The sequence below is a fragment of the Lacerta agilis genome, chromosome 4 (assembly GCF_009819535.1).
Source record: "Lacerta agilis isolate rLacAgi1 chromosome 4, rLacAgi1.pri, whole genome shotgun sequence".
NCBI lineage: Eukaryota > Metazoa > Chordata > Lepidosauria > Squamata > Lacertidae > Lacerta > Lacerta agilis.
Genome location: NC_046315.1, coordinates 20,547,448 through 20,569,611, shown reverse-complemented (window position 1 = coordinate 20,569,611; position 22,164 = coordinate 20,547,448). Strand labels below are relative to the sequence as shown.

Here is a 22,164-nt window from a genome sequence, read left to right as displayed (position 1 = left end):
GTTTCCTCCACACAGTAGGAGAAAAGAGTAAAAGATGTGATCACAGTAAACCATTAACTATTGTTCACTGTGATGTGCGAATAACGGCAGTATCTATGAACTAAAGCTCCAATCAGGAATTAACACTATGGAGAAAAACGAGTAGTGACTGTCCTCAGACCTATTTATTATAACCATTTTATACAGAACCACAAAACCATGGACATTTTAATGGGTTCAAATCTCAATGTAAGCCATACTTTAAGTAATACGGAAATTCTTTGAAAACTGTTCAAAGTTTTTTAAAGCCCTGCACGTTCATTTACAGTTTTTAACTATTGCTTTCCCATACCTTCCTTACAAGGTGAGGTTCTAATCCATTCTCTTTTACACACTGGAAAACTGCAAACAGTGCTTGCTTTTCACACACAGGACTGCAGCGTAAAATCATCGTTATTAACATGAGAAGAACTGATTTTCTATTATACTCTTCATCAGGAAGATTCTCTTGATTCACGGTGCCATGTGCCTATAGTAAGAAGAAAACACTGAATGAATACGAACTTTTAATATATTTAAGTGATAGATGTAATTTAAAAAAATTTCAACCATTTATATTTTATTAAAATACAATCCTGAAATTGAGATGTAAGAAATAATCCAATAGGTCTACTTTGCAGCAATCATTTTTATGTTTTCCTAATGGACAGGCTCCATGCAAAACCTAAGCATGATTTTTCCCTTACGCTTAAGCCACACATACCAATTAAATGAGATAAGAGCACCATAAGATTGCCGGAAGAAATATCAACAACCTCAGATATGCTGATGACACAACCTAGATGGCAAAAAGTGAGGAGGAATTAAAGAACCTTTTAAAGAGGGTGAAAGAGGAGAGCGCAAAATATGGTCTGAAGCTCAACATCAAAAAAACTAAGATCATGGCCACTGGTCCCACTACCAAATAGAAGGGGAAGAAATGGGAGGCAGTGAGAGATTTTACTTTCTTGGGTTCCATGATCACTGCAGATGGTGACAGCAGTCATGAAATTAAAAGATGCCTGCTTCTTGGGAGAAAAGCAATGACAAACCTAGACAGCATCTTAAAAAGCAGAGACATCACCTTGCCGACAAAGGTCCGTACAATTAAAGCTATGATTTTCCCAGTAGTGATGTATAGAAGTGAGAGCTGGGCCATAAAGAAGGCTGATCACCGAAGAATTGATGCTTTTGAATTATGGTGCTGGAGGAGACTCTTGAGAGTCCCATGGACTGCAAGAAGATGAAACCTATTCATTCTTAAGGAAATCAGCCCTGAGCGCTCACTGGAAGGACAGATCCTGAAGCTGAGGCTCCAATACTTTGGCCACCTCATGAGAAGAGAAGACTCCCTGGAAAAGATCCTGATGTTGGGAAAGATTGGGGGCACAAGGAGAAGGGGACGACAGAGGACGAGATGGTTGGACAGTGTTCTTGAAGCTACCAACATGAGTCTGGCCAAACTGCAGGAGGCAGTGGAAGACAGGAGTGCCTGGCGTGCTCTGGTCCCGGCCACGAAGAGTCGGACACGACTAAACAACAACAACGTAAGGCAGTGTTTCTCAACCTTGGGTCCCTAGCTGTTGTTGGACCTACATCTCCCATCACTCTTGACTACTCGTCTTGCTAGCTAGGGATGATGGGAATTGTAGTCCAGCAACAGCTGAGGACCTAAGGTTGAGAAACACTGACATAAGGGCTGGCACACATTTGTTCTGGGTTCTCCTCCTTTCTCCTGTGTTGGATGAGTGGGGGACCCTGTTGCAACAGTTTAATAAAGATCAGGTTTACTAGCTGCTTTGCTTCTCAATATTCTCTGGTTGGCCTCTGTTATTTTCTCCTACCGATAGGGAACCCACTTAAGGACTCTATATGGGCTCTTGGATACCCCATAAGGGGAAAAGGGCAGATTGTGTTTACAACAGAAGGACACCCAACAACAACTTCCAACGAATAAGAGAAAATGTTACAGTGGAGATGTGTATGTGTGCTGGGGGGAGGGTGTATTACCAGTTTCTTTGTTCCTTCTTGAACTGTGAGATACAAGTTCTCAAAAGCCCTTTGCTGTATCTTCAATGGAAGAGCATTCAGTAAGCCAGTTGAATCTCTCAGCTTCACATCTTGAAACAAACTTAGGATCAATCAGGAATAAAAATAAAAATAGAATACTGTAATTTACAACATTCTCTGTTCTCTAAAATAAAGCCTTTAAAGCATTTAATTTTGAGAGCCCTTCTGTGGTTCTTGGGGGTGCCCCCCTATGTTTGTGATTAAGCAATAGCCACTTTGAATCCCTTCCCAGAGGGAGTCAGTTTGCATAGCAAAAAGAAAAAGCCAAGGAGCCTCCATCAAAGATATACTGTACACCTCATAGTTCAGCTTTTTAAGAGCTATCTCCCATAATATTCTGTAAGGGTTTATTGTAAACTTCTGAACTAGATATTTGGCATTTTGGTAGTAGTATCTATCTCTCTTGCAGTTAGCAACAAAATAAGAGAGGTAGAAGCTGGATATCCAGTCCTACCATAAATCTCCCTAAAGAAAGATACGAGAAACAGCAAGCATTGTTTTGAACCAGTGCCTAGACTGTTTAACTTCTACTTCTGTATCTTTCTGGGAGATGGTAAAGAAAAAACGCTAAGCAATTCTGAATGTGTAACTCCCGTATACTACCTTTATGTCAAATAATTAAACTACAAAGGCATACCTGCTTATTGATTTAGCTGCAATCATGCAAACTTGAAAACTGCTATCTGCAAGGAAGTGGGGGAAAGCATCACTCACAGGGAGTTCTTCACCATTAACATCAAGCACAGCCCACTTTGAATGAGGATCAGCCTGGTGGGGGGAAAGAGAGAAAACGTTAACACTACATTTTTATGGAACTTGGGAAAGCCAACAAAAACCTTTTGTTTAAATATTTCTAGCTATTGACTTACCTGAAGTAAGGCTTTCATACAATTCACTAAGGCAATTCTTACTGGAGCTGTGTATTTTCCTTTATTTGCTAATTGCCTGGAACAAATAATATTTTATAATAAATTTCAAAGAGGCAAAAAAGTCTATACTTTTGGCAGATCACTCAGAATAAGAAAGAAAAAAAGTATTTCTTTCCATGCTTCAAAACTTCTTGGCTAGTTTTTTAATTTATGCAGAGTTCAAGAACAGATAATATGAACAACAACTTTCTGATCAAACTTTCTGATCTGGAAGCAAAGTGTTCTTGTCTAAACTAAACATTCATTCCTTACACCATCCACAACTAATACACATTACACTGAGGGCTCTTAAGACTAGTATACTTTGAGAAATGTTATAAAATTTTATAAATATAAATACAGTTTAAAAAATAGAGCATATCCTTGGAAACCAGATTGGAGGCATTGGAAGAACAAACACAAATATTTCATACAGAAATAACATATACATAATAAAAAATATGGAAGTGTCTGCTCAATCAATAAGACCATTGATACTTACCATGAACAGGATTTCTTGGGCCTATATGAGTTGATGCCAAAGATAGTGTTTAGCTCCCTCTAGCAGTCACAGGCAAAATTGCAAGTTGGAAGAATTTGCTACTGGAAGGAATTTTTTTATTTTGACTAGTTTTGACTATGGTAGACCAACACAGCTACCTACCTGTAACTCTTCCCTCCCTTGCAAGTCTGTTTTTTTATTGCAACAAACCAAAGGAGGAAAGGAAAATCAGACACAAAACAGCAAAAGGAAACATAGAGACACTGAAATCAGACCAAAAAATGTATATACAAGCCAGAACCCAAGCTACAGGCAGCAAAAAATAGTAAGACAGGTATAGGCCCAAGAAATCCCTTTCATGATAACTACTTACGCTTACTAACCCAAGAAGGGTGGTGGGAGGGAGCAAATGCAAAAGACCATGTGATTCAACACTTGGCAATTGCTACAGCTGACAAGTTTATGACCATGAAATTAACTGCATGTGAAAATAGGCTTATCATACCAAAATGCTGCAACAACAGTTAAAAGTGGACCCAGGGCTTCAGCATTTGCTCTGGCAGCACCCAAGGCGGTCACCATAGGAAGGAGATTATATAAAATTGCTGAGCAAACTTCTTGATCTCGACGATAAAAGGGACATATATCCCTGTAGGAAAAAAGAGAAACGTTGAGAAAATGTATCTGTAAAATATTAATGTCACAATTATTTCATTAAAAACAAGATTCTCTTACGAAAGAGGCTTGAGAAGGGAGACAAGGTGGTCATCTGGCAAGGGATTTTCTTCACTGGGGAGTTCCTTCAACAAGACTAAGTACTAGAACGAAACACATTTTTAAAAAGCTTTTCTAAAGCTTTCATTCATTTACAGCAAACATTTTAAATTCCATATATATTAGGCTGCATACTTGTATATTCATGCTTATAGATTTTTTATGTATTTTAACGTAGAACAAAGCTTATTACTGGCTAAAATCACACAGCAGCAGAATTGTTTATATAATGCCTACATGATGTTAAGGTTTCAAGATACTCCACCTGTTGCTAGAACAGTTAGCCAAAGACTACTTAACACACAGCAGAGTGACTTTTAATAATCATACTCACCACATGCAGATGCTGTGGCTTACTATAATCAAACATGTTTTCCTCAATTAGCATCAAGAGTTTATTCCAAATTTCAGACGCTCTAAAGCAAACAGTTTGCACTGGGGTTGCTGTGACAGCTATACACAAGAACTTTAAAGTATCAAGGAGCAGCAAGTCCTGCTTTGCCAAATGTTCTTCTGACAAAGGGCTTATGGCACCTGTACAAAAAAATGGTGTAGCATTAAATAAAAAAATATAAGACATGAACTTCTAAACATTCAGCGGATATATGCCAGGAAGCCATAACTACTAGTTTCCTGGCAGACATACCCAAGTATCTGAAGACACACACAGACATATGCAGCAGTAAATTAGTGTTCCTGGACAAGGGATGAACAAACCAGTCTAAATCGTATATCAATTTTACATGTGCTCAGTGGTAAATCCATTGTGACATATTTATGCACTAATCGTAGATTATATTTTTAATTCCTTGTGAAAAACCATGTTTAAATCAGCATTTTATCAAAAAACCTAATTAAATGCATATGTTTAGAAATAAATTCATTGAGAAAATGTATCTTATCAACACACAGAGAGACAAACACACTTCTTGAGCTGAGAACTATATTGCAGACCCAACTAAGTTGTCCTCTATTCCTAACCTGGGCAGCTACATAGAGAGTAAAGCAGTTATACCAGCAGCCGGGTCAAAAAGGAAACTTCAGTACAGTATCAGCATTTGCTAAAGCATGAGCACATCATACAAGTCTGGTAGGGCTAGGAAACTTAGTGTTTAATACCAGCCGTGACACAGGTTACGTGTCTTTGAGAAAAAGACAAATTCTGTCCTAGTTCTCTGTGTACTGTGATACATTGGAAGGGCAGGGTTTAAGTCCTTCCCCAGTCACCTCTATATTCTGAAAAAATATCAGTCAGCACATTTAGGAAAAAAAACTGTGAAGGTGGCTTTTGAACTTCTGGTATATTTATAGAGGAAGTCTGGTGTCTTTACCTTTACCTGCCGCTTCTAGGTTTGCAGTGATGCACAAGAGCAAAGTTGCGCAGGCTTTGAACATGTGTAAAATGCTTGTTGGAATGGTACCCTCAAAAACTTTTAAAACCATTTAGTTATCACAAAATGATACAGAAAGCAATTTAAAGATACCTGTCAAAGTTTGCAACTCTCCACCCTCATTTACATCACCAGCTTCAGCAGAGTGATCATCAAAAAGATCTGACGTGGTCGGATTTTCTCCTTCCATCCTACTATCTTCTGGATCATCTTCCATTAAATCCACTTCTCCAGCTTCACTTATTCTCCCAGTAGAAAACATCTAAGAGAAGTTATTTATTTGGAATTCTTTCATCACATCTTTCTTACAATAAACTCAAGATACTTTATTTAAAAAGCTTAAAATTCTCTTAACTGAGAGTTCTGTGTACGTTTCAATATATAAAAATTGCACCACCTGTATACAAACCAGAAAAATGTGACTTCTGATTGCTTCATTAAATGTGGCATCGCTTTCCTGTGGAAGATCACTGTTTGATACTGCTTATGGGGCTGGGACTTTTACTGAGGAGGACCTCCATTTCACTTTGTAATTCAAGTAAAACAGAGAGACAAAACTCACAACTGAGGAGTCCAGATTGACCTCAACTGGCAGAGAAATTTATTCAAGAGAAATACTACTTTAGCTACACAAGTCTCAAGATATTCAGAGGTAAGAGATCCACACCAATATCCCTAACTGATCCAGAAGCCCACAGTACTGTATTATCATTAACGTGAGAGTTACAGTCATGGAAGATAATGGACAATATCACATTTGTCAAACCTAATGGTATACAACACTAATTCAGGCTTAATTTCTACTCTCTTTAGAAGAAATAGAGATATTCTAGCAATAACCCCAAGATGGTGCAGCTTAGCCAGAAGGGAGCATAGCAGTGCAGCACTAGCAGTGGCTTGGCCCCCACCATTACTAACATGGGTGCCAAAGGTAGGGTAGAGTTGAAAGAGAAGGAAGATAAACTAGCAAGGGGAAAGAGAAACAGCAGAGAAAGTAAGTGTGAAGCAGGATACATGCAATACTGGTGTTTAATGGCGGAGCGGGGGGAGCATTGCAATGTACATAGAGCAAATTGGTTTGGCTGTATTCTTCACGCTCAATAGGCATAAGAAAAGGTCAAACCCAGCACGTTTTGTCTGTCTTTCAAGTGAAATATCTGCTTATGTTATACACTTTTTGTTGTCCAAAATAAACTGTGATGAGGAAGTCATACCATATACTATAACTACTCACCAGATGTTTGCAAATGTCTACAAGAGCATTCATCAGTTTTGAGGTTAACAAATGCAAGAAAATTCCAGACAGGATCTTTCTTGGGCTGTTCTGTCAAAACAAACCCAAAATATACTAATTGTTGAACACATCCCCCAAAACAGGATTTAATCACTTTAACTAGGCATGGAAACATAACCAATCACTTTAAAAGTAAGTAAAATTAGCTACTGCTGTATTCATTTGAAACTGAACTACCGTATTTTCCGGCGTATAAGACTGGGCGTATAAGATGACCCCCAACTTTTCCACTTAAAATATAGAGTTTGGGATATACTCGCCGTCTAAGACTACCCCTCTTCCAACGCACACCAATTAAAACGCACACCAGTCCCAAACCATCTTTTCTGTTACTTCATATTGTCTTGCAGCAGTGCAGTTATTATGTTCCATGGCAAAGTTTACAACTTTAAATTTGAAACTGGCTTCATATTTCTTTCTTCTTGCTGGTGGAGCCATGATGGGGTTTTGATTGTTGGACATTTGTATACTGTACTGTATGTACTGGTGGCGTGGCTTCTGGTTGGCTGCAGGAAGCTCCTGCAGCGAATCAGAAGCCGCGGATGCCTCTGGGTGGGCAGCAATGCTGGCGCGGCTTCTGGTTGGCTGCAGGAAGCTCCTGCTGCGAATCAGAAGCCGCGGATGCCTCTGGGCGGGCAGCAACGGTGGGGATGCAGCCACAGCCGTTTTTGAGCTCCCTCTACCGTATGCGGCGATTGCCGATTCTCCAGTCTGGTTCGGAAGTTTCAGCACCCGACGACCCCCGACTTTTGCGATTTTCCTGGATTAAAAAGTCGTCTTATACGCCGGAAATACGGTAATAAAAATTCTCTGTGCATACATACACCTGTAAATGATTACAAATTATTAAACTGATTGGATAAATAGGTTTTCTGGACAAGGGACCTAACTGTCTTTAAGTACAAGGATTTCAGCATTTCTTAATTGTGGCATGGACTGAAAGACTGAAAGTGTCTTACCTGCTTACAATTACATGCGCAACTAATACACTGTCCTATTAACGTCCTTAATAAAATGATCCTAGAATCTTCATTTAGCTTGCTTTTAGACTGATAAATAGTTTCTTCCACATAATGAATAAGAGACTATGCAAATAAAAAGAAAATGCAAAGAATTAAGGAACTGTCTCAGACATATATTGCTTTTATTGCATTCCATCCACATTCAAGTCTAATCATGCTAAAGAAACTCAACTTTCAGCTTTTGCTAAGGCAATCAACAATACAAAGATGAGTAACTTTGTCTCTACTAACATTTCCTGACATTATTTATTTTCCTATTTCTTATATTTCTCACTTTTTTCACAAAAGTGCCTCAAAGCTACTTATAATGTAAAAATAAGCATTAACCAACTTGTAAAATAAGTGACAAGGAACTTAAATGTAAAAAAAATAAAAGGATATGCTTCCACCACTGTTAAGATATTTTTCTTGCTTGGGAATCGCAAATTTAGTGTATTCCTTAAAACACAAAAAGCCTTACCTTGGCTTTATGAAACAGCTTTGATTTGCGTGCTTCTTCTTCCGTCAGTATGCCAGCATAGCAGTAGCAGCCAAGAACACCAATCAGGAGGCTGGCACAACGTACTAGGATTATTGCAGATGCAACCTTCAAGTCAAACACAAATATACATGCTAAGCTTTGCATTTAATGATACTTCATCCATAGTTATTAATACTTATATAAAGTTCAGAATACAGTGGTACCTCGGGTTACAAACACCTTGAGCTACAAACACTTCGGGTTACAGACTCCGCTAACCCAGAAGTAGTACCTTGGGTTAAGAACTTTGCCCCAGGATGAGAACAGAAATCGTGTGGCGGCGGTGTGGGAGGCCCATTAGCTAAAGTGATATTTCAGGTTAAGAAAGGACCTCCAGAAAGAATTAAGTTCATAACCAGAGGTACTACTGTACCTTCATGAATTGCAGGCTGCTAAGATAAAGCTGGTAAACACAGCGTACTTATTATGCCTATGTGTGATTTTAGACTCACAAGGACAGAGCAACCCTACCTGACTGGGAGCAGTGGGGCAGAGTGACAAATCCACCACAGCATCTGAGGCCCCGCCACTTCTGCTGGCGAAGCCAGAAGGTGGGGTTGAAGTTTTTGTGGTAGCTCCAGGCCGCTGCAGCTGATGACCAAGATTCATGCTGCTTGGGAGCTCCAAGGCCACTGGCACCCCACCCCAAATTGTCCCATTTTTGGGTTTTCTTCTGGCTATCACCAGCAACAGCTTCCCACCTGCCAGGGCAAAGATGTTGCCCCAGAGGTGCTCTTCTGAGCTGGTTCAGGGTACAGGAAGAAACTTATGACATCCAAGAGCAGAGAAGAGGAACTTCTCCCACTTCATTGCAGCGGCACACCCACCCATGCCATGTTTAGATGAATGTCACGTAGTATGAACTGCCAGGGAAGGTGGCCCATCAACAGTCATGGGACACTGTCCCACTAATCTCAGCTTGCCCTCAGCCAGACCCCACCTGCCCTCTTTAATTACAATCAGTCCAGGGAGTGGCACCGCCTATCAACTTTCTTCCTCCTGGTCTGTTTCCCCTCCTAAAAATCAAAGGGGGGATGGGGACAAAACTGGGCACAGGCTTTGCCTGTCCTTGGCTTTGACTCTCCATAATGTTGGGTCTCCCTGCCGTCTGTCCTACTATTCCCAATGGGCACCAGCCACCATGGCAAGCCACCATTTGTCTATTTTATTAATTATGTGACATATATCAAAAGATGCTCACAAATATTCTTGAGAAGGATGTACTTTGAGAGACCTTTCTTTTCCAACTTACCTCAGGCAAAAAGTTATTCAGAAGTTGTTCTGATATCTCCAACAAGTGCTGTTCTAAGGCTTCTCTGTGTTTTTGACTGACTGTTAATCTGGAACTGAGCAATTTGCTTTCAGGTGTATCATTTGCCACATTTGTAAAAATGCCTATTTCATCGAAAGTTGTTTGCATGTAGAATGTTTCAATTTCTGAACGGCTGGCATCTTCTGTGTCTTGTGCATGTTGTGTACTTTAAAAAATAGATGACAAATATTATCTATCACTGATATTTCAAGCCTTTAAAACCAAACACAGAATAATTAAAACTTAAATTTTATTTGATTTCTAAAATATTCTAATAGATGATTTGAAACCAAAGGCCTGTCTTCATATAATGAATATCTGTACCCCTGTCTAATGAATTATGCACAGTCTCCCCTTTCCCACTGAATTTACAACCAGCTCTATTCCTCTGTTGAAGAGCAGGAAGATAAGGCACCATAAACCCAGCAGCAACTACACAGCCTTATGCAAATACTGTACCTCTTTGAAGAGGCACAATAATACATGCACAGGTTTCTGAGGAGAGTGCTAAGAATTCCTCCTGCCATCTATAGCTATCTGTTACATGTGCAGTGAGGGCAATCCACATATAGAAACCTACTTCTCAGACAGATGGTATTTAACTGTACAAGGCAGCATTGAGGAATATAAGCCCAGGAGCCACATGCAATCTTCAGGGAGCTTAAGCTAGCATGACTGTATTTAACGAAGTCAGAAAGCAAACTGTATTTGGGGAACAGCCTACTTCCCAAGTGTTTGTTTCTGCCTTTGACCAGTTGGTTAAGCCAAAACTCAACCTACCAACCCTGCTAACCAAAGGGAAATTGTAGCCTAATGTACTACGGTAAGAGCCACATCAATTGCTCCAGAAAACAGTATAATAATGACCTCTTAAAAACCACGTTTACCCAAGCTTGCCTAAACCCTCTTTAATTGTTAGTTCTCTTTTGCTCAGCCTTATTTGTGACACTGAGTTTTATTTTGCTTTCATCTAGTTTTTAAGTAGTTTCTATTGAATGACGTTGCCCCACTTTTATTATTTTTCTGGAAACTGCTTAGATTTTTGTCACACACACACACACACACACACACACAGAAGGAATGAAGTCTTTGGGCTGAGAAAGGTTCTTCACCCTGGTATAGGGTCCATGAAACAGATTTGTAAATTCTGCCCATAAAACAGAATAATTTTTTAAAATGCAACCAAATCTTAAAGTGATAGAAATACTTGTGTTGATCTTTAAAACATACCATTCTGAAGCATTGTGAAAAAATTCCATCGCTGCTCTACTATTTTTCATAGTCAGACTTACAAGGATTTTTTGCAACTCTAATTTGGGAAAATCACTGTAAAGAATCAAAAGCAAGTTTTAGACTTGACACTCCCCAATACAGCATATCTCTTTATCTCTATCATGAGACCTCAAATAGAAACTTGATTAATTTTTTGAATACAGAATTTTGAACAGGTGCAATAAAGGATACAGAAAAATATATATCTGATATAGTGGAACAAATAAATATAAATTAATATTAAAATAAATGAAAATGTTTAACTCTTGTTTAACTCTCTAACAACATATTCTACTGCCAGTTTTATTTAATTGGTAATCAAATCCATTCTGAGGGTTCAGGCAAATACAATGTGTTATTTACTTCTGAAACCAAGCTGGTCAAATAAAACCTAACAATATTAAAGTTTTATTTTCCTTTGATGTAAGACTAATTCTGTTTTAAGCCACTTTATTTCTCAAGCTGTTACCTGCGTAGGATGGGTGGTGGCTCTGTCCTGTGTTCCATTTCTTCCTCTAAGTGGCAGAACAGAAGCCACTTCATAATGGTTTCTTTTAATGTAGAAGCTGCACTTCCTTCCCAATCATTCTGTACTGCCTCAGTTTTAGAAGTCTCTGGCACTTCCAAAGATGTCATTGCTAATGCCAAGCACTTTGCTGAAGAACTACAAGAGATTATTTGCACAAGATTACCACCTGAATTTACAGCTCCAGTGTTGACCTGCATTTTAAATTTACAAAAATAATAGCGCCTTTTTGCAGGGAGGTGAGACTGTAATTGGTTTGTTCTGATCTAGATCTGTTTTAAATATGACAAGACTTGTGGCTGAGTCACATATGCCCCTTCACCAAAAAATCTTCAGACTTTTAACTGAAATCTCTCCCCCCCCCCTCTGTGTGTAGGTTAACAGTTCTATCCCATACATGTGCACTTTAAAGTAAGTCACATGAAGTTAAAGGAGCTTATTCCTAGGTAAAGTATATAAGTTTTCATTCTAAAATACATTAGCTAATCTATTATAAAACTAGTGGGTATTATGCCCGTTAAATTAATGGGCGCTAGTACACCGCGTCATGCTCGGCTGCACGACCTCCAGCCGCGGGCAGGGCTGCGAGAAGCGAACGGCACTGTTGCTGGGGAGGGGGAGGCAACGTCGACGCTCTCAGCCCGGTCTCTTCCGCACACGCGCCCAGCCTTGCAGACACGCCCCCTCGCTCTCTCGTCCCCGCCCCTTCCCGCTCTCACGTCTGGGCATTCCCTGGCTGGCTTGCTGTCTCCTCGCTTACTGACACCCAGCCGGCCCCGCACTTCCTTCCCCCCTCCCTCCCACCTTCGCCTCGCGCCGACCTTTGCCGAAATGTCTCTGCGTTCCAAGTCCCAACAGCTGTCCGTGGGGCACATGCGCAGTAGCGCAATCCCACGGACACAGGGACTGGACGCAGAGACACTTGCACTTTATTATTGTAGATACCCCAAATAGAATTTGTAATAGATAAGAGCATTCTTATATTAGTTACAAAAATTAAATAGAGAAACAGTTAAAGCACAGCAAAAGTTTGACAGGGTCTTGCAAAAGAACAATGTTAAACAACAATTGATGACCTCCTTCTACCGGTCCACAATAAAAAGTGTCCTCTCATATTGTATCAGTATGGTATGTTGGCTTGACAGCCACAGACATGAAGTCTTTACAGAGGGTGGTGAACACAGCACATGATATCATGGGATGTCGCCTGAGCCCACTGGATGACATCGCAAGGGATTGTTGCCTTAGGAGAGCGAGAAAAATTTTCAGGGACAATTCACACCCAGGCCAGCACCTCTTTAATCTTCTACCCTCGGGCAGGAGATATAGAAGTATAATCAGTCGTACCAACAGGCTAAAAAACAGTTTCTATCTGTGGGCTGTTAGGCTGCTGAACGGAAAATAATATAGTGCAACTCACTTTCGGGGTTGGTGTGTTGTGCAACAAGCACGGAGAGTGCAATGAGATGCAATATTGGGGGCGGGGGGCTCGGTTAATTTCATTGTACACAGGTTGTACATTGACAACAAATTTATTATTAGTAGTAGTACAAGTTGTAGTATAGGACAGAGCACTTGAAACCCCCTTTGCTTGCCTTGCAGGGAAGAGTGTTGATTAGGGCAGTTATCCTTCTGCTGGCCACCATCTGTGTAGTGACGCTAGGCATCACTACATCATTGTGGAGTTCCCCATTCTGTCAATTCAAATGGTGGGAATGGGAAGGGTTGAGTCAATATGGTTGCCATCAAGCGATGGCATTGGTCCCAATTGTTGTAGCAGGTCCAAACTACCACAGCAACCTGCTTATACATCTCACTTTGCTTCATAAAGTCCCACTAGTCTGTGGAGGGGGAAGTGTCGGAAATGTTTTAAGGAGCAATCCTACTAAAGCAGCAGAAACAGTTGGTGCTTACGAAGGGTTCCACGTTACCTTGAAGGTTTGCATGCAGATAGTGAAAATATCTTCCAAATTTCTCTATCCAGTGCTATTAAGCTTCCTTGAATCATGACTTGAAGTAATCCAAAGCATTCCACTTCAGTTTGCTGAAGACTTAGGCTACGAACGACAAGAGACCAAACTTTTGACCAGATTCGTTGCAGTTCTGAGTTTTGCACAGGTTTCAGATCTACCTGTTGGCTTTGACACCATGCAACCTCTTTAAGACAACGTAACACATAAGGCATCCGTTCTCTTCGACGCTGTTGAGACAGCAGCTGGTAAAGTATACTAAGCAAATGAGGACGTTCACAGTGAGGAAAGCTCTTAGGGTACTTCGATATCAATCTGGTCGTAATCTGCAGCCTGGAGGACAGAAAAACCAGAGAGATCTGAGAAAAAATGGAACTTGGAAAATTGGGGAGGACACACACACACAAGAATGAATGTTTGTTTATTTATTTGTTTTTACCAGGGTATAACATAAAAGTCATTCTGTGAACTTTGCAGGTTGCTCCACACCACTTCCCAACCTGATTCAATTCTCCTACGCTTGGATGGTACATCTCCACATTCTCTCTGTGTAGCAGCATACGACTGAGTTATCTCCAGGACTTTGGTGTCTTCAGTAAAGACCTTTGCAAACAAGAAGTGCATACTATAACATAACATCTTACATCAACATATGCATTAAGAAAGAATGTTGTAAGGCCAAAGCACTGTAGCTCCCAGCTCAAAATGGTGGACCAAACAGAAAAGGCCCTCTAGATGGGAATACAGTAACTGCACCCAAGCATCCCAAGCCCATCTTAGACTGTCACTGTGGTACCCAAGTACACATCTGTGCATGTGCACTGGGAAGTAGGGGGAAAACATGGTAATTTTAGGTCATACTGGAGTGCTTCCATGCTCAGGATTTACTTCTTTTTACAAGAAACAGCTTCTGAAAGCAGAACAATTTACCTGATGACAAATGTCAGCCATTAACTCAACCAGGTTTTCCTTCACAGCAATACTGCGTGACCCTGCAGAATACTTTCCTCTGCTGCCTATGAGGTTTATCTCGTTCAATAATAGTTCATACAGGTTGTATACAATTCTTTGCCATTTTGTTGGGTCGCATACTCCTGTTTACACAAGAACAGAACAAATTTAGCTCTGTGTAACTTATAATATGTGAACCAACCCCCAAACAATCTGTTCAAATATTTTAAAAGTTCACCAGCAATTAAGAATACCTAATATAACAATGCAAAAAAGTAACAGTTAAATCAAACAAGTATTTGAACACTCCAACACAAATAGACGCTATGAAAAATTATAGTATAGTAGCCAATTAAAAAAAATCTCAATAATTTCCACCCAAGAATGCAGAAGTTTAATCACCCTCCAACAGTGCCAACTGTTCCTGTAATATCTCTTCACAATTGGGCATGAAGTAACTTATGCATACCTTTTTCTTTGGCTTTCACTCCATTTGGGTGATGAACACGAACCTGCAGCTGAATGAACTGAATGATCTGCTCCTTTAGGAAATCTTTCGGCTTATACTGAGCCCATATATAGAGCACAGTTGGCAGAATTTCCTCTCCTAGTTTACAAACCCGCATACGGTAGTTGACTGCAAATACATTCAAATATACATTAATGGCTGCAAAAATATGATCGAGGCCTGCGGGGTTTCTTTCTTGCCTGCAACAGAAAAAAGTCATGTTTTGTTATAGTAACTAATTTAATGAGCGTGCAAATACTAACCCCTACTGGGTACAGAGACCCAAGCTATGCTATACTAAGGTATGCTATTTTATTTTAATTCTGCCTTTTCTCCAAAGTACTCAAGGTACACAAACCATCAGGAAGAGGAAAAATGTAGTTCAGTTCCAGTGTGTGAGAGAAAACTGTACCATAAAGGCTTTGGAAGAGAGGACAGTTATGGGACCCTGTAACTGACAGGTTGACAGTTTTTGGTAACACATGGCAGTGATAAAGGTAACTATTGTCATACATAAGGAAGAACCTAGAAAGTTGACGATATTGAGCTGACCAGAAGTGCAGTAATTTCTGCTGCAGCCAGGGCCGGCGCGTCCATTTAGGCGAACTAGGCAATTGCCTAGGGCGCCAAAATGGAGGGGGCGCTGGCCAGGCTTGGGCAGGGGGGCGGGACGGGCTAGCAGCAGCTTCTCCGCTGTAGTGGAGAGGTGCTGCTTGCTCCCTACACCACCCCCACCTCCCGCTAAAGCAGGCTTTGGCGGGGGGTGGGGCGGGCGAGCAGCAGCTTCTCTGCTACAGCAGAGAAACTGCTGCTTGCCTCTCCACACACCCCCACCTCCTGCTAAAGCAGGCTTTGGCGGGGGCGGGACGAGTGAGCAGCAGCTTCTCTGCTACAGCAGAGAAACTGCTGCTTGCTTCTCCACCACCCCCCACCTCCCGCTAAAGCAGGCTTTGGCGGGGGGCGGGCAGCGGGACGGGCGAGCAGCAGCTCCTTTGCTACAGCAGAGAAACTGCTGCTTGTCTCTCCACCCCCCCCACCTCCCACTAAAGCAGGCTTTGGAGGGGGGCGGGCGGTGGGACGGGCAAGCAGCAGCTTCTCTGCTACAGCAGAGAAACTGCTGCTTGTCTCTCCACCCCCCCACCTCCCGCTAAAGCAGGCTTTGGCAGGGGGCAGGCGGCGCCAGAAGGTGGTTCTCCTAGGACGCAAGAAGCCCTAGCACCGGTCCTGGCTGCAGCCAAGCCTTGTTTATACAAATATTGGGAAATATGGTGGCAGCTGGCTTACAGAAGTTTTTTTCCTAAACCTTTTTATTATACGAAGGAGTTCTCAAACTAAAAAAATACGCATTTTGGAAGAAATATATCATTTCTGCTCTTGTGCTGCTTTTTCCAAGAATTGGCAAATGTTTTTGAAACAAGGAAAGTGCAATGCTTTAATTTTAAAATTGGCTCCAAATACTGTACTTGAAAGTAACTCAAAGATTTGAAAGCAAGATGTAAAAAAGATTTAGATTAGTTCAATGAGACTGAAAAGCAAGTGAGCTTAAAATACATTAGAATAGTGGAGGTTTATGTTTAGAAGAGTAACCATGTTAAACTCAAAATTGATTCATCAAAAGAAAAGGACATTTACCTTGCAAGCTGCATAGCTTTAGAGAAGAAGTTTAAAATAGTAGAATTTAACCCATCAGTTTGGAGGCACAGTCCTCTGGTCAAGGTATAAATTATTCTAGCCACCAATACTTTGTTAATATCTCTACAAGGTTTGAGAAACAATTTGAAGTACAGGTTTTGAAGATCTAGAGAAGTAAATCAAAATCATATTACTTAACTAAGTCACAAAAACATGTATAGGTTTACTAAATATTTCCAGTCCTTTCCACTGCTCGTTCCTATGTTAAGACTAGTTGTAATGCTAAACAGGAAGCTTTTCTAATATCCTTGCTTTGCTTGATGGCTTTTCTAATATCCTTGCTTTGCTTGATTTATTATTTAATATTGACTTCATTAATTTTATAGGGATTTTCACAAATTACGTGATCATATTGAAATTACAAACCAAACAATTTCATCATATCAACAATTTGTTGACATGATGAAATTGTTTGGTTTGTAATTTCAATATGAGTACATAATTTGTGAAAATCCCTATAAAATTAATGAAGTCAATATTAAATAATAAATCAAGCAAAGCAAGGATATTAGAAAAGCCAAAACCTGATATTCAATGACAGAGGAAGAAAAACCAAGAATAGAAAAACACAGTTATTCTATGGTTCATTATGGGAAATTTGATTATTGGAGCTGTATAGCACACATCTTCAAAGAAAATAAGTTCTGCTATATAAAATGTCTCTTGACATCACTTCCAAGCAGTTCATGGGATTTCAGCATAGGAATAATATCTACAAACCTGACCACTGTTGTGAAGGGATAGCACACCAATATGTCCTCACTGTAAGAATATCCTTTAACAATATACTGCTACAATCAGTTCCATAAATGGCACAACTTGATGGATCATTTACTGTGTCCATGACGAAAATCAGAAGCTCTTGGCATTTTAACCTGGGTGCTCCTGTGCAAAAGCAGAATATAAATGTGAGTTTTTAACTTTTATGAGTGATCTCAAACAAGGTCAAATTCAGGGAAAACCTGTTGAAATACAACCAAAAATAGTAACATTAGAAAACAAGTTACCTAATACATGGTAGAGTTAATGAAATGAACCGTAATAAATTTTTTTTAATGTATCTTAATTACGTCTGTACTGAGTCACTCACTTTTATTGGCACATCTGATGAAATATTTCACCAAACAGCTGATCTCTTGCATCTTTTTATGTCGTGTTGCTTGGGTTGATGCAGACACATTTGGTTTTGCTAATCTTGCACTTTCAGTTTCCTTCTTAATGTACTTCTGAAGAAAACTTAAAAGGCAAAAAATAATATTTATAGGCACATAATCTAATTAAAATAAAGAAAATGCCCAGCAACAACAATTTATTCTTTTAAACAGTGAAGTTTCAGTGCAAGCTCTTCTATGATAATCTACTAGATCCTTCTGCTCCACAGTGATATTTTAAAAAAGATGCTATGCAATGGGTAACTTGCTTACCGTGAGAAAATACAGGCTGTCTCTGGACAATCAGGGCAAACTACACATGATCACAGTCACAACATTTATTAGGCTGGAAAAGCACAGCAGAACCCTGCAGCTGCTGTGCTCACTACTCTGACAAGCAGGAGGGAAAGGAAAAATAAACACTGGGTGTGGTTAATGAGATTTATAGTAGCCATAAGGAAGAGGTACAATAGCTGGATGAACTGATACACAGGATGGCCAAGAAACATCTGAACATTCACTTGAGAGACTAAAATAATGATATATTGCTTCCTTTCTAGTAATCAAACCACAACAAATAATGTAGTATAGCAGTAAAGAGACTGATAGGTGAACCAGAAGTCCTATGTTCAAATCATGGGTTCCTGAACTGTTTCAGATATTTAAGGTCCTCCTTTTCAACTTAAATTTCTAGAGTGATTTCCAACACAAAACAAAATAATAATTAACCACAGTTATAGCAAAACAGCAATCAGATAAAATATAAGATAAAAAAGATCTAAAAGACACGGGGGAAATAATAATAATAATAATAATAATAATAATAATAATAATGCCCCACCCATCTGGCTGTTTCCCCAGCCACTCTGGGCAGCTTCCAACAAAATATTGAAAATACAATAAAACATCAAACATTAAAAACTTCCCTAAACAGGGCTGCCTTCAGATGTCTTCTAAAAGTCAGATAGTTGTTTATTTCCTTGACATCTGATAGGAGGGTGTTCCAAAGGGCAGGTGCCACTACCGAGAAGACCCTCTGCCTGGTTCCCTGTAACCTTGCTTCTCGCATGTGATGGAACCGCCAAAAGGTCCTCAGAGCTGGACCTCAGGCTGAACGATGGGCGTGGAGACGCTCCTTGAAAGGTTTTCTCCTGGTGCCGAAAAGACAACAGACTCCCTAGATGGCCTTAGCTCTTACCCGGAACCCCTCTCCCAAATTTACAATATGGGGGGAAAGTACGGACTTTGCTGTGTTTTTGTAAGAATTACTGAGATGTTTGTCGAATACTTGATATGCAACGAAGTTTAACACACACCCAAATATTGTACCTGAATACAGTATCCCAGTTCATCTGTTTGCCATTTTTGGAATCAGAATTTCGATCCAGCTGTTGAATTGTTTCAGAATCCCTGATGAGACGCTTGAACTTCTCAATTTCCTTCTAAAAAAGTAATCCAGAATAAAGAATAACACTATCACATTATTGTACTGTTGCATATTAGAAGTGCAGGAATGGTGGTTTATTATATTACCTTTCGGTCTGTGGCCTTGTCACTTTCAAGATGGCGGCAGCAAGCCAGCAGGTCTTGGAGTGCAAAGTTCATGGCTCAGCTAAGTTGTAGATGCACTCACAGCATGAACCTGAAAAGGGAAGTAACAACAGGTTTTTCAATAGAGCCGGTGTGGCACAATGGTTAGTGTTTGGCTCTAGAGACCAGTGTTCCAATTTATAGGTTCCATAAATAAATTATGAATTCCCAGTTAAGAATCTACAACTAAGCTTTGAATTCCCAGTTAAAGTCCAAACATTTGAGGCAATACAGCTGATACTCATTTATTTAGGAATTCAATTTAAAAGGTGAAACATATGAGATGGACTCATGACATGCAAAGCGACAGATGTCAAGCCTTTATTTGTCATAATTGTGATGATTGTGGCGTACAGCTGATGAAAACCCCAAATTCACAATCTCAGAAAATTAGAATATTAAATGAAAACATCAAAACAAGGATTGCAAATAGAACAATAGTGGACCTGTGAAAAGTAGAAGCATGCATATGCACTCAGTACTTGGTTTGGGCCTCTTTTGCATCCATTACTGCCGCAATGCGGCGTGGCATGGATGCTATCAGGCTGTGGCACTGCTGAGGTGTTTTGGAAGACCAGGATGCTTCAATAGTGGCCTTCAGCTCTTCTGCATTGCTCGGTCTCATATCTCTCATTTTTCTCTTGACAATGCCCCATAGATTCTCTATGGGGTTCAGGTCAGGCGAGTATGCTGGCCAATCAAGCACAGTAATCCCATGGGCGTTGAACTAGGTTTTGGTACTTTTGGCAGTGTGGGCAGGTGCCAAGTCCTGCTGGAAAATGAAGTCAGCATCCCCATAAAGCTCATCTGCGGAAGGAAGCATGAAATGCTCCAAAATCTCCTGGTTGATGGCTGCGTTGACCCTGGACTTAATAAAGCACAGTGGACCAACACCAGCAGATGACATGGCTCCCCAAGTCAACAGAGACTGTGCAAACTTCACACTGGACTTCAAACATCTGGCATTGTGTGCCTCCCCATTCTTCCTCCAGACTCTGGGTCCTTGGTTTCCAAATGAGATGCAAAAGTTTCTCTCATCAGAAAAGAGGACTTGAGACCACTGAGCAACAGACCAGTACTTTTTTTCTGTAGCCCAGGTAAGACACTTCTGACGTTGTTTCTTGTTCAGGAGTGGCTTGACAAGAGGAATACGACATCTGAAGCCCATCTCCAGGATCCGTCTGTGTGTGGTGGCTCTGGATGCACTAACTCCAACCTCAGTCCACTCCTTGTGAAAGTCCCCAACACGTTTGAATGGTCCTTTCCTAACAATTCTCTCCAGGCTGCGGTCATCCCTGCTGCTTGTGCACCTTTTTCTTCCACATTTCCCCCTTCCGCATAACGTTCCATTAATGTGCTTTGATACAGCACTTTGGGAACATCCAACTCTTCCGCAATTACCTTTTGAGGCTTTCCCTTCTTATTGAGGGTCTCAATGATGGTTTTCTGCACAGCTGTCAGGTCAGCAGCCTTCCCCATGATTGTGATTCCTACTGACCCAGACTGGGAGAGCATTAAAGGCTCAGGAACCCTTTGCAGGTGTTATGGATTGAGTAGCTACTGCACCTTTTCACAATTATTATAATTTTCTGAGATTGTGAATTTGGGGTTTTCATCAGCTGCACGCCACAATCATCACAATTATGACAAATAAAGGCTTGACATCTGTCACTTTGCATGTCATGAGTATCTCATATGTTAGTTTCACCTTTTAAGTTGAATTCTTGAAATAAATGAACTTGAAGCTACTAACATGAGTTTGGCCAAACTGCGAGAGGCAGTGAAGGATAGGCGTGCCTGGCGTACTCTGGTCCATGGGGTCACGAAGAGTCGGACACGACTGAACGACTGAACAACAACAACAACAAATAACCTGATCTATTGATTTATGGGTTGCCAATGTGGCACCTGCCATTCCCCTAGCCCCTCCCCTGGATAAGAATTAAAGGAGGGGGGTTACAACAACTTGGGGGGGGGAAGTGAAAAGACTTTTCCAATCCTAATTGCTTTTAGAAAGGGATGGGGGACAAGAAGAGCGAGTCTGCTGTTGCAGTGCATGCATGTTACCCATGGCAGCTTCTCTACAGGCCCACAGGTTAAAAAAAAAAAAGGCTGACAACCCCTGATTTATGATGCATTCCGCATTTGTTTTAATCAACGTGATTTCATTGTTGATCTGATGTTAATTACCGCTACTTTGGTGAGCAACAAAGTAATTTTAAAGTAGTAAATGAGTAACATTCATTACTACTTTAAAATTACTTTGTTACTCACCAAAGTAGTGGTAATTAACATCAGATCAACAAAGTTATTCATTACTACTTTAAAATGTTATTGACAGTACATTAAATTTTGCAGCTAAATAAATTCAAGTTCAGCCGTTCACTTCCGACACTTACAATTTTGCGCTAATGGGCAAGGATGCCACACAAACGACACTCTAGAAGGGGGGACCTGAGGGGATCAGGGCAACGGCCCGCGTGGCCGAGCCCCCTGTTCTCACAGCTCTGGAATGTGCGTGAACCCCCAAACCCACACTTACACGACGACTTCGCACCGCCACGTCCTGCTCACGGCAGCTGGGACGTCCAAGGCCGCCGCGACAAGGCCGAGCTCTTAACCGCTCCAGCAGCGTACGCGCAGCTCGGCCCCACCAAGCGGCGGGTACTGAGGGAGGGAGGACACCGGTCACC

The 22,164-nt window shown here is 40.7% G+C and overlaps 1 protein-coding gene across 2 annotated transcripts in view; it reads right to left on the bottom strand.

Annotated features, from left to right (window-relative positions):
- Positions 1-22,109, bottom strand: part of ATM (ATM serine/threonine kinase) — a 54,845-nt gene extending 32,736 nt beyond the window's left edge. Inside the window, exons 1-24 of one of the 2 annotated variants that reach the window (XM_033146243.1) lie at positions 22,014-22,109; positions 19,415-19,523; positions 19,211-19,323; positions 17,821-17,966; positions 17,451-17,615; positions 16,671-16,836; positions 15,000-15,238; positions 14,510-14,673; positions 14,019-14,182; positions 13,541-13,912; positions 11,553-11,747; positions 11,042-11,137; positions 9,752-9,977; positions 8,440-8,565; positions 7,917-8,042; positions 6,898-6,987; positions 5,757-5,925; positions 4,607-4,806; positions 4,234-4,316; positions 4,004-4,147; positions 2,958-3,033; positions 2,726-2,856; positions 2,029-2,149; positions 332-508 (exon numbers count right to left, since the gene is read on the bottom strand). In XM_033146243.1, the coding sequence (XP_033002134.1) occupies positions 332-508; positions 2,029-2,149; positions 2,726-2,856; positions 2,958-3,033; positions 4,004-4,147; positions 4,234-4,316; positions 4,607-4,806; positions 5,757-5,925; positions 6,898-6,987; positions 7,917-8,042; positions 8,440-8,565; positions 9,752-9,977; positions 11,042-11,137; positions 11,553-11,747; positions 13,541-13,912; positions 14,019-14,182; positions 14,510-14,673; positions 15,000-15,238; positions 16,671-16,836; positions 17,451-17,615; positions 17,821-17,966; positions 19,211-19,323; positions 19,415-19,486 (3,561 nt within the window). In that variant the 5' untranslated portion in view covers positions 19,487-19,523; positions 22,014-22,109. Of the gene's footprint in view, positions 1-331; positions 509-2,028; positions 2,150-2,725; positions 2,857-2,957; positions 3,034-4,003; positions 4,148-4,233; positions 4,317-4,606; positions 4,807-5,756; positions 5,926-6,897; positions 6,988-7,916; positions 8,043-8,439; positions 8,566-9,751; positions 9,978-11,041; positions 11,138-11,552; positions 11,748-13,540; positions 13,913-14,018; positions 14,183-14,509; positions 14,674-14,999; positions 15,239-16,670; positions 16,837-17,450; positions 17,616-17,820; positions 17,967-19,210; positions 19,324-19,414; positions 19,524-22,009 lie in introns of both variants that reach the window. The other variant, XM_033146244.1, reaches the window with a different exon arrangement.
- Positions 22,110-22,164: the final 55 nt, after the last annotated feature.